Below are 13,268 nucleotides of genomic sequence, written 5' to 3' on the forward strand. Positions count from 1 at the left end.
CTCCTACATGGATTCTCAATAAAATTCAATGCTACAAGATTCAAAGAAATTATTTGGAATTAATGCTGTTGAATATTGGAATTAGCCTCTGTAAGAGTTTTCAGGGAAGTGTGCTACGACATGTACTTCTCATACTTAACACCAATAATAGCATAATCCAAGTGAGGAATAAAATCACTGCACCATTATAACATGCCGTAACCAAACACTGGCAACTACTTTCAAAAGTTGCTTTATTATGTAACCCTGAACACATGAGCAACACTCAACCTGTGCAACTATGATCAATACATCAGTATCACTTGGTCTTGAAACAGTTCTGCAAAATAGTAAAGGCTATTATAAAATGTCTGGTGAGGAATAACGAAGTCTATTGTTAAAAAAAAAAAAAACTGTCACTTCACTGACAAACTCTAAATCTGGCAGACAAATATTCTTTAGAGTTGGAGGTATTTTGTGGGTCTTTTCTTTTTTAATTGATCATCATTTACTACTGGCTCTCTCAGTTACCAAATGTTACTGGATAAAATAAACCAAACAATGCTTATCAACATGTATGTAACTTACTACACATTCCTCTTTAACAAAATCAGAAAGCCGCTGCTACTAAACATAACAATGTTTCTAGCCTATTATTTTGTCTGATTGGTAAAACAAGGTCAGCTTTAGGTTGCTTAAAATAAAATAATGGAAATATTATAATTTTTACATTTATTACATTTGCTGATTTATTAACATGTTTGTCAGTTTTGAATTACGTACTTAAATGAGGCCTATACTTAGTGTTACCTCAAATAAAATAAATGTGAAATTTTCTTATTCTAACTTAAATGGGGCAGGGTGGCCACATTATGGTTGCCTAAAATTTCTACAAAGCAATAAATATGATCCATTTAGTAGACAACTTTACACCTATGATCTCTAATGATCTAAATCCACTAGAATTGTCTTTTTTTTTTTTAAAGCCGCTGGAGAACCGACAGTTCTGGGGGTCTTAATCAGGATCACAAATGGAGGTGGAGAAAGAATTAACCAACAGTCTTCTGGTGTAAAGTCCAATACTTTTGACACTAGGTCATGCTATCAGCACAGCTGTAGTAGGTATATTCCCTCAAAGAAACAGGTACAAAAAATATATATATATATCAGGCAGTAAAACTGGTATTTCTGACTGTGATCTTACCTCAGCTGCAGATACAAATGAATCTGTAGATGCAATGCTTATTGTATCTTTGAGACAGAAGTCATCAATATCTTCCTTAACCGTGACATCGGTATCTTTATCTTTAGGAAAAAGAAATTTAAAAAATAAGACAATTTGCTTCAGTAATGGCCATGATATTTACTTTGCATTATAAGCTGCAACATTTCCAAATATCCAAATGGGATAAACAAATTATTTCCTAGTTTTCAATGTTCTCCTCTCCCTCCCAACTCTGCAAACTTCTTTTATCCTGCATCTGGGAGTGCTTCTGGTGGCCCGTTAGTGTGGTCCAGAAGCACTACAGGGTGAAGCGGAAGCTCAACAAATTAGGGCTCCGCAGTCCCTGCAGTACTCTATGGTGGCACCCACAGAACCCAATAGGGCTGTGCTGAACTCCAACTCCTATGGTACCTTGTGGGAATCTGAGGCACCACTGCAACCCAGGGGTGATGCCATCTAGCGTCCCAGGGGAAATAATGCTCTGTGTATATACTCTCCCCTAGTCCTTCCACTATGGAGGTGTCCCGGCCGGGTAAGGGCCCCAGCCTTCCGCCACAGTAGTTACTGTATAATATCTAAAACACCTATTTAACGAAAGACTCTCAGTAGACCCTCTGCAATATCAGCCTGACTTCTAATACAGAATACATTTAGCACAGAATCGTGCATGATCACAAGATCAAGAGAAAAAAAAAAGATATTGTTTTAGGCTACTATATAGTGATAAGGATATGTATGCTTAAAATGTATACAGTTACAGCCTTCTGTTTACCACTTCTCAAGTCTGGAAATAAATTAAACATAAAATAATACTTTAAAACCTAGGCTGTTTTCAACATTAAAGCAGATTTGTCCATTAGAGCAGCTGTTTGTCTTCACCAGGACTAGTGACCCTAGAGTTACTCTTGAAGTTACAGATTAGTTTTAAAGGTCTATTCTTTGATAGAATATCACTGAACCTAGAGAAGGGGAAAATTACTGAAGACTGGGAAGTAGAGACGTTAAGCAAGAATGACAGAGGGAACCTAACACATGAAAGGAAGATTTCTGAAACTACTTCAGAGGAAAGTAGAATACCTTCTATAATGTATCAGGTTTCAATCTACATAAGCCATCATTACAAATCCAAATTCTTCAGATATCTATAAAGAGCATATGGTATGTGAAAGACTGCTATCAACTGAGTGGTTTTAAACAGTTTCACTGAATATAAACCCTTACTGCAACTAAAACTCACTCATGAAAATCTGATCATGAAAAACTTTTGTGTTATTCTCAGCTGGGGCTATAGATCTCAGTTTCACTTATGAAAAAGAGGCTGTGACCCACTGTTTCCTGTGTAGATCAGCTTTCAGCTACCTAATGTCTCTCCTATCAGTTGCTATGGCTATGCTAAATTAGACCTATAACAAAGCACAAATGGCTTGCTGCCAGTAGACTTGTTGAGAAGTCTAATGATTCAAATGCCTCTACAATGATTTCAGTGATTGCTACGAGTGAAAATAAAAAAGATTTTTTTTTTTTTAAAGAAGAGAGGTTTAAATGTTTCTGCAACAGTCTAGTCATTAAGCAATACAAAGTGGCGTGTTGGCCTATTTAGATAATTTGGTATTTTTGGTAGACTGCTCTGTTTTAACACTGCTAATTGTAAATACAGTAACCGGAATTAGGCCTATATTATTTGACAAAGCTGAATGGAATATATTATGTTTGGCACAAACGTAAACCACTATTTTCACTGCAGACTTGAAGCTTTACAATTTCATCATACATTCTTTATCATGTATTAGCCCCATAATCTCTCAAATTTTACAGACTAAATGTAAGAATATCTGGGCTATAGACAATTTTTCAAACACAGATTAAAAATATCCTTTTACTGTATTTATTCATGAAAAATGTTCTGTCCCATTTAACTTGCAGTAATAATAACCATGCTATGAATAAGAATAGAAGCTTTAATATTTTATTGTTTTTATTGTTTTATTTTATATATACTTTTTATATCCCTTAAATCTTTACTCATATGCCATTCAAAAGGGAACGATACACCGTACATGGGTAGCATGGTCGGTGATATAGTGGGCAGTACTTCTGCCTCAAAGCATCAGAGTCCTAGGCTTGAATTATAGCACTGTGTAGACTGCATGTTCTCTCAGAGTCTAAAGGTGTTTTCTCCAAGTATTATAGTTTTTTCTTACACTGAAAAGATTTGCAGATTAACTCTAAATTGGCCCCATATTAGTGAGTATGGATGGGCCTAGCACTAGAAATGGACTGGCACCTCATTCTGTGTTAGGTTCCTAACTTGTGCCTGATGCTGTTGGGACTTGCACCAGCTAACTGCATTCCTGAATGGGATAAGTTAGAAAATGCATGGCTTGATGAATGATGTGTATTTCTGAGTCTGAAAATTTAACTGTAGTGTTATATTATAAAGAATAGTCAAATTTGGTAATAAAAATAATCAAAGCATCAGACATTCAGTATTATGATTTTTGGTTTCTTCTGTTTAATATTCAATATTAGTCACAGTAAAAAAAAATTCCATGTTTGTTTATCAGCTTACCAAAGATGCTCTTGTCACCATTACTAACTCAATCACCATGGGCATCAAGTGGCCTTGAACATGTGGGAGGTGACAAAAATTATATGCTACAACATAAATAACAACAACTTATTTTGGATGTATTCACTGACCTACTATTGACAACACTTACTTTTGAGTTTATAGATTAGTCATTGGTATTGATAGATTCAACAGCAGCATTTAAATAAGGCAAAACTCTGGGATCTGAGCATCTGGGGAGCACAGGTGTTGAATAGTTGCTCAATGTTATCATATGCAACTTAAGTTTTTTTATTATTATTTATTTTTTTATTTTTTAACTTTTTGGTTGATAGGGAATATTTCTCATATTTGGAATAAAGACAAGTTCCATGTAGATTCTTTGCTTGAAACTTATTTGTAGTGTTTAAACATCCACCACAACAACTGAATCAACAATAATATCTTTCCAACTTAATTAGGACAATAAAAGTAAGTAATCAGCCTGACAACATAAATGTAATACTAGGCTTTAAAGGAACAGATAATTTTAATTCAAAGCATAAGCACCAGTCAGATGGGCTTACATTAAAACTTGCTTTAAAGCTTTGCAAATATCATTCTTTGTTCACCATTATCAAAAAGACCACAGGATTCATTTTTGCTCCTGAATTGCTAAAAAGCTCTACACGGTCAATTTCACATTAGAAAAACTGTGATGACGTGCATTGCATGAATATTTACATTCCACGCCTGGCATGGGCTGCCTTGGATACAATGAAAAGGAATCATGGGCAAATGTTTAAAGATGACTATTATACTTTGAATTCATTTAATTATATGGTTATATTGCTATTGTTAGTTTAATTCTTTTTTTTTTAAATTGATTTTATTAAAAGCAAGTAATATTCCATACAATCAAGTCAAACTTAACAAGACTAAATTCAAGACATAAATGAAATTTTTTATAGTTTATGGAACTGGTTTGGTAATATGATTTTGCTGTCACTATCATCATAAGGTACATGATAGGCTGGCATTTTATGTACAAAATATCAGCTAATTTAAACTATATTCATACTGCAACTCATTTACAACTTTTTCTCTCACATTTTTTGTTTGTTCTTTATTTCGCCTTGTACAATTTCTTGTACTGTATTAGGAATGTTAGTTTTCGCATACCCCTTGGGGTCAGAGCACAGGGTCAGCCATTGTACAGCGCCCCTGGAGCAATTGCAGGTTAAGGGTCTTGCTCAAGGGCCCAGCAGAGCAGGATCTCTTTTGGCAGTGATGATGATTCAATCCGGCAACCTTCTGGATACCAGCACAGATCCTTAGCCTCAGAGCCACATTTGAAATGGGTCTGATATTTTTTAGAGAGCTGTAAACAGTAAAGATCACACTGAATCTCAGCTTTTCAGATCGGATTTAGACTAGTTTCATATGTAGTATTATATATGATACAGACATCTGCTGACATATATTAAAGGTGATCCAGGTTTGAATGAGCTGAGGTGTCTGAAAACATATACTGCAGTCTCCAACTGGACACCCTGAAGGTTATTTCCTTGGAGCAGCATAATGCAAGGCCTTTTAACATATGTAGGCAAACAAACACATTGCTAACTTACTGGTTCGACTGTGTGTGGTACTCTGCACCTGCCACCTGCCAATAAACCTGATTGCTATGTGTTTTCTGATAAAAATTATGGATGTCAACTATTTTTCCAAGAGAGTTTTGCAGACAGACATTGACATAAGTAATTGAATGTCCTCCTAGACATTCTGAGATTGTCACACCAATGTTTTGTATCAAATTCCTCCACATCTTGCACTTAAACAGCCTTGATTTTTAGTTTGCTAGTTTTCTTCCTTACCATTATGAGCTTAAGATTTTACAGATGTCAAGCACTGAAAATGATATGAAGTACCAAAATAGACAGCATGATGTTTTTGGTCACGTGTCTATTATGTTGCATCTAAGAACTTTTATTTGAACACTAAAAAGGATACGAGCCAAAAATGGGTACTTTTGGTGGCATCTGATATTTGCCTCAATTGTCCATACATTTTGCAATCTCAGCTTTTCTTTAGCTTCATTTTTGGACCAAGTTGAGAGGAGTTTCCATTTGATCCAATGCAAGATGGTTATTTATATCAATCATTTATTTCATATTTCACTTTTTGCAATTCCAATAAATCTAGGCCTCACAAACTATTTGCAATGGCTCTTTTAATCTTTGTACCTTTAAAGAAGTTGACAGTTATTTTTACAAGGTTTGTCTGTACAATCTTTTAAATTATTAGTACATAAACATATTGTTGGAACAGAGTAACAGTACCACTCTGGTTTTTAAAAAAATACAGATTTCAGATTAGGTTTTTAGAGAAAAGCCCAGCAAAATGACACCTTTTATTGGTTAACTAAAAAGATTACAATATGCAAGCTTTCGAGGCAACTCAGGCCCCTTCTTCAGGCAAGATATAATCATAAACAAGATTACATCTTGCCTGAAGAAGGGGCCTGAGTTGCCTCGAAAGCTTGTATATTGTAATCTTTTTAGTTAGTCAATAAAAGGTGTCATGTTGCTTGGCTTTTCTCTACATTCATAATGGCTAACATGGTACAACACCCTAGTACTACAGATTAGGTTTTCAAAATTATTAAAATTTTATTTCATTGATTAAAATGGCAAAATATAATGTGCTTATTTATAAATACTATTTGAGTTGCAAGTCAGTTTCTTCTAACTAAAAATGCCTAGCTAGATTTATTTGATACACTAAAAAGCAATGCTCACAGTTATGACAAAAATCTGCTAGTGGTCTGGGACTTTCTAAACCAAGAAAAATATTTTAAAAAACATCTCTTTATTTTATGATTTATACAATGAAATACTGAAGGATATGCATTCCAGCCATTGAGAGCAGCAGTTCATTAAAATTCTCAAGCAAAATCAGGAGTTACATGAGAACGTCTACTTGACATATGCACCTTGGCTAGTTGTTAGAAGTTTTACTAATTCAGGAAAATATATAAATACTTCATCATTAAAATTCGTAATTACCCATTTTATTATTCTATGCTCACTGTGAAAGGTAAAATAAAAGCACAAAACAACTGTTTATTGAAAACATGCCACCATAACTTAAATACTGTCAGAACTCAAAATAACATATTACTGAACAATAGAAAAAGTACATACCTCTCCCACCCTGGACTTTTCAGGTTTTACTGTATTACAACTTCAAAAGTGAATTTAATAAGGCTTTTTTGCACAAATCAACAGAAAAAATATCCTTAAATGTCAAACTGAAAACAAGTCTACATAAATCCATATAAACTGATCACAGTGGTGTTTGGGGATCTATTTTATAGTGTAAACGTGTTGTTCAAATATGCTATATACTAAGTATGCAAATATGCTGTATTCTAAGTATGCCAATATTGATATCCTTTCATACTGTACTTTAACAATAATGCAGTAGAATAGAGTAGTTTAATTTTGGTACAATATGTGTTTATTTTTTCATTATTACATTAATGTAATTGTACAAAAACACAACCACAATCATTAAACCTAAAAATATTGAAGTATTTAAGTTACTATGATGTATATAATTCATCATTGGTGCAGTCAATTGTGCAGTGAAAGTGTTTGGGTGATTGTAGTGTAATACATGTGTATCTGGAATGTCCAACTGCTGGTGGGTCAGTTTCCTAGCAAAAACTAGAACATGAAGGAAAAGGAACATTCCAGATTGCTAAGGGACAAGGTTAATTGAAAATACCAGTCAGGATGGAAACAAGAAAATGTAAAAGTAATGAATATTCCTTAGGTTACTGTTACGTTTATCACTAAAAAAAAAAAATAAGAAAGAATATGACAAAAACTTTAAATCTGCCCAGAGAAGGCCAACTTAAAAAACTGAGTGAATGTACAATTAGGGGACTAATGAGGGAGGCCACCATGAGACCTATGACCACTCTGAGTGAGGAGTTATAACCTAATCATTACTAATGATTTTTATATAATAGGTTATACCAGTTAATCTTCATTTGGATTTTTAAAATCAAATTGTGATGTTGTACTTCCATATTTAGTTTACTTTTCTATTTTAAAGTACATTCAACATAAATTTTTACACAACTGGAACAAAGACGGGTTAAATGACTTGGTAAGGGTCACTCAATAAGTCATAATAAGCCATTTTGTATTATAAAGTCAGACAGCCTAACCAATACTTCACAGGGCAAGAAGACAGAGGAATAGTATTGGATAAATATATATCATAGCCAACATAAATCATTTTTATGAATCTACTTTTTTCAGCACAATGTTCTGTAAGAAACCAATCCAGTCCCCAAAGGTAAAGAAACTGGGTATACAAAAACACACTTTGCCAGTTTTAGAGCTGCCAATCAACCTATTCCACAGGGCAAACCCAGCTCAGAAATGAACTAGAATACACAATGATTTGATTAAGCATTAAAGAATTTGCATGAAAAAGTGAAAACTATCTCCTACATTCTCCACTTCCTCAAAAGTGACTGCAGGAAGGCTCACAATATCATTAGCCTATGAGCCATGTCCCTTCTGCTGAGTAAAGGAGCAGAAGAATGCATTACAGCCAAACTATATTTAGATATGCTATTTCCAAAGGAGCAAAGCTCCCTTTAGTAACAAGATCTTGAAAACATCAGAAAAACATAAAAGAATTACTGTAACATTTTCCTGAATATCATAAACTATTAGTTTGGGCAACTACTATTTTGAAATGCAACGATGCTTTGTTTAAAGTATTTTGCAGCAATTCATGTTTTACAAGTGGATTGCTTAATATCCATCCCAGCAAGCACTGGGTGTGAGACAAGAACAATCCTTGGATAGGAAATCTGATTACTTAATATATGAGAGAATTTACATCCAAGCTAACATGTCAGTTAAAGCGTTTGACTCAGTGGGGGACATCCTGAGGATTCATGGGATCCCCTCGAGGTTGCTGGATATCATGGACGGCCTGTACACTGGTACTGTGAGTGCTGTGCAGAGTGGAGGCAGGACCTCTGTATTTTTCCCAAGTTGATTCTGGGGTTCGTCAGGGGTGTGTTCTTGCTCCTACTCTGTTCAATGCTTGTATGGACTGGGTGTTAGGCAAGGTCGTGGGGTCCAGCAGCTGTGGGGCATCTGTTGGTGAAGAAAGGTTCATGGATCTTGACTTTGCTGACGATGCTGTGATCTTCGTGGAGTCAATGGAGGCTCTGATCGGGGTGCTCGAGAGACTGAGCGAGGAATCTGAGTGTCTGGGCTTGCGAGTGTCCTGGATAAAAACAAAGATCCAAGCCTTTAATGACCTCTTGGGTACATCCATCAGCAGTGTGTCTGTTTGTGGAGAGAGTGTTGACCTTGTTGAGAGGTTTACTTACCTTGGCAGTGACATTCATGTCACTGGTGACTCTTCCTATGAAGTCAGTAGATGGATTGGGAGAGCATGGGGGGTCATGAGGTCGCTGGAAAGGGGTGTGTGGTGCTCCCGATATCTATGCAAAAGGATGAAGGTCCAAGTCTTTAGAGTCCCTGGTGCTTCCTGTCTTTCTATATGGTTGCAAGACATGGATGTTAACCAGTGACCTGAGACAAAAACTGGACTCCTTTGGTGCTGTTTCTCTCTGGAAAATCCTTGGGTACCGTTGGTTTGACTTTGTGTTGAGTGAGTGGTTGCTCATGGAGTCCAGAATGAGGCACATTACCTGCATTGTGAGGGAGAGTCAGTTACGGCACTATGGCCATGTGGCGTGTTTCCCCGAGGGTGATCCAGCTCGTAAGATCCTCATTGTTGGGGACCCGAGTGGCTGGACCAGACCAAGGGGTAGCCCACGTAACACCTGGCTGCGGCAGATAGAGGGTCATTTCCGGAAGGTGGGATTGGACCGCGTGTCTGCCTGGGGGGGTTGCAAACCGCGATCCTGAGTTGTTTCGTTGTGTAGTGGGTGCGGCAACACACTATACTAGTGCATGCTCCCCAACTTGACTTGACTTTAACATGTCAGTCATTCATTTTCCAACCCACTATATCCTAAACATATTTACCTAAAAAACTTTAACATTCAGTACATTCACCTAAAAATGTAACTTACAAAACAGAATTGCTGTACTGTTGTGCAATATTAACTCTACAGGCAAGCAGATCCTATCAGCACAGCATCTGGTGTAAGGCTGGAACCAAACCTGGACATGGCACACTCACTCTTGGCGACTTACAGCGTCTGATTAATGTAACATGCAAGCCATTTTTCAATGGGCAATAGAGAATGTACCAACTCAACAGATTATGCATGAAACCATCCTTGGACATACGGTAGAACAATTAGCTGGCACCAATCTAATGCAATCTAATAATATTTCAGAAATACACAAATTAAATAAATTTACTGTTGTACTAATCTCAGGAAATATGTAGTTTGTGCCTTCTATATTTTTTCAAAATTCACTTAATTTCTTTCCAGAGAGCACTCAAAAATACCTTACATATGATGTTTTTCTTTATACAATCTTAAGTATGTAATCTACAAAGTGTTTTTTTTCCCCAAGAGGGAAACAAGAAATCTCTGCCATATATTAGCTAAAACATCATAAAATACTGTACCCAATATAAATGTCAATTACACTGACACCATTACATGCTTTGAAATTATTTAGTATAAAAACTTGACACAAATTTGTCTTGTTTGTTTTTATACACAAAGAGAAACAGGTGAGTAAATTGCTTGTAAATTTGAGCAGCCAGCTGTTATTTGCTGTATAGACTGACTTTCAAGGAAATTTCCTTTTTGTTCTGCTGTTGTAGCTATTGAAATCAAATAAATGTTGTAATCTGTTGTACTTTAAATCCACATTAACTAAATTTACCCGTTAAAACATTACACAATTTAGTAAAATACACAACATTAGGTTGCTTTAGATTGAAAACCTTATTGTAGGCCTCATTCAAATGTCTATCAAAGTGTCAAGCATAAAGTAACTGACACACCAGCTGGGTCTGTAGGAAACTAGGCTGCAAACAGACACCAGTTTATTTTAATCACCTGACACAGAGATTCCAGGGTTGCCGTTGAAATCTATTTTAAGCTTCAGCGACATCAGCTGACCAAAAGCACAAAAACAACACTAGCAAATGGTACATACCTGATGTTAAGGTTTTAATCATGAAACAGAAACAACTTTTGTAAGCTGTTACACTCAGGGAAATAAATGACCTCTGAATAACAATTATTGTTGGCAAATTACATATCTACTTTTATGACATTGGCACTAGTATAAGAAAAACTCAAATCAGTATAATAACCTTCACTTTTCTAACACTGGTCTTTGCTTTAAAATATATGTAATTATATTCTCAGTAATATTGTCCATAGTAAAGTACCAGGAGAACTATATCCAACGAATCACTTCAAAATAAAATATGCTGAATTCAGTACAGTTTGTAGCCAAGCAATTTTTAATTTAGTAGAGTTGAGTTTTATCTGTAAAAAGCCATTCTGTCACAAGAATAATGTGCTGCTGTTGCAAAGAAAATTATTTTGTTGAGAGTAATTCAGAGGAATTGTATCCTATGGAAGCAGAACAGTGTTTTTGACACATATATTGCAACAACCGGATGTTCACTGTATTAGGAAATATTTTGTGATTTTTTTTTTTTTTTTTTCAAATGTCAATGAACTTTGTCTAAAATGGAAATGACAGGACACAGCTCTTTTACTTATCAAACTGTGGTAACTACAGGGGGATAACATTGATGAGGCACAGCATGAAGTTATGGAAAAGAGTAGTAGAAGCTAGGTTAAGAAGGGACGTGATGATTACTGAGCAGTAGAATAGTTTCATTCCAGGAAAGAGCACCACTGATGCGATGTTTGCTCTAAGGGTGTTGATGGAGAAGTATAGAGAAGCCCAGAAGGAGTTGCATTGTGTCTTTGTGGACCAGGAGAAAGCATATGACAGGGTGCCTCAAGAGGAGCTGTGGTATTGTATGAGGAAGTCGGGAGTGGAAGAGAAGTATGTAAGAGTTGTACAGGATATGTACGAGGGAAATGTGACAGTTGTGAGGTCTGCGGTAGGAGTGACGGATGCATTCAAGTTGGAGGTGGGATTACATCAGGGATCGGCTCTGAGCCCTTTCTTATTTGCAATGGTGATGGACAGGTTGACAGACGAGATTAGACAGGAGTCCCAGTGGACTATGATGTTTGCTGATGACATTGTGATCTGTAGCGAGAGTAGGGAGCCGGTCGAGGAAACCCTGGAGAGGTGGAGGTTTGCTCTAGAGAGGAGAGGAATGAAAGTCAGTAAGAACAAGACAAAATACATGTGTGTGAATGAGAGGAAGGCCTGGGAGTAGAGTTGGTGAAGGTGGAGGAGTTTAGATATGTGGGATCAACAATTCAGAGTAACGGGGATTGTGGAAGAGTGGTTAAAAAAAGTTCAGGCAGGGTGGAATGTGTGGAGAAGAGTGTCAGGAGTGATTTGTGACAGACAGGTATCAGCAAGAGTGAAAGGGAAGGTCTACAGGACAGTAGTGAGACCAGCTATGTCATATGGGTTGGAGACGGTGGCAATGACCAGAAAGCAGGAGACAGAGCTGGAGGTGGCACAGTTAAAGAAGTTAAGATTTGCATTGGGTGTAATGAGGATGGACAGGATTGGAAAGTTGTACATTAGAGGGTCAGCTCAAGTTGGACGATGTGCAAAGGAGAGATGCTGGGTATACTGGGAAAAGGGTGTTAAAGATAGAGCTGCCAGGCAAGAGAAAAAGAGGAAGGCCTAAGAGAAGGCTTATGGATGTGGTGAGAGAGGACATGTAGGTGGTGGGTGCAACAGAGGAAGATGCAGAAGACAGGCCGATATGGAAGAAGATGATCTGCTGTGGCAACCCCTAACAGAAGCAGCTGAAAAAAGAAGAAGAAGAAAATTGTCATATCAGGAAAAAATATTGTGTGCTATAGATCCAGGGAATTCAGAATGGATATTGTCAGGTATCAGTGTACTGATTCAGATAAGGACATTTTCACTGATATCAGTTTAAACTGCCTAAGGTTTAATGAACTCAAAATATCTAACTTCTTAAAGTCCTGTTAAACTCGGGAATCATGCACCTATGCGTGATTAAAAACAAAAAACCCACAATAAGACTTTTGAAAATAATGAAGTACTTTTATATTTGACATCAGGTCAAACATTTTAAAAGAGGACATGAAAATGTATAAAACATTTAGATAAAGTGTTTTTCCTCAAGGAATCACACTACAATTTGTGCCAATCTGGACATTTGCACTGTGGTAACTGCTGGTGTCCAGTCACAAACGTACAAAATTTGGATTACAAAGGTCCTCAGAAGAGCAACAGGAGTTATCTTACAATCACAAACACAGGGGCTGCCTCTAAGCACTGCAAGCAGAACATCAGCACAGTTCTGACGCACCAGGCCACCCCCTTTAAGTGCAGCACAGCCATTACA

General features: G+C 36.6%; 1 protein-coding gene across 4 annotated transcripts in view; it reads right to left on the minus strand.

The window, feature by feature from the left end:
- Positions 1–13,268, minus strand: part of miga1 (mitoguardin 1) — a 106,020-nt gene that overhangs the window by 37,726 nt on the left and 55,026 nt on the right. For all 4 annotated transcript variants that reach the window (XM_051933114.1, XM_051933115.1, XM_028811186.2 and 1 more), the window contains one exon: positions 1,184–1,284. In XM_051933114.1, the coding sequence (XP_051789074.1) occupies positions 1,184–1,284 (101 nt within the window). The remainder of the gene's footprint in view (positions 1–1,183; positions 1,285–13,268) is intronic.

This window comes from Erpetoichthys calabaricus, chromosome 10, assembly GCF_900747795.2.
Source record: "Erpetoichthys calabaricus chromosome 10, fErpCal1.3, whole genome shotgun sequence".
Classification (NCBI taxonomy): domain Eukaryota; kingdom Metazoa; phylum Chordata; class Cladistia; order Polypteriformes; family Polypteridae; genus Erpetoichthys; species Erpetoichthys calabaricus.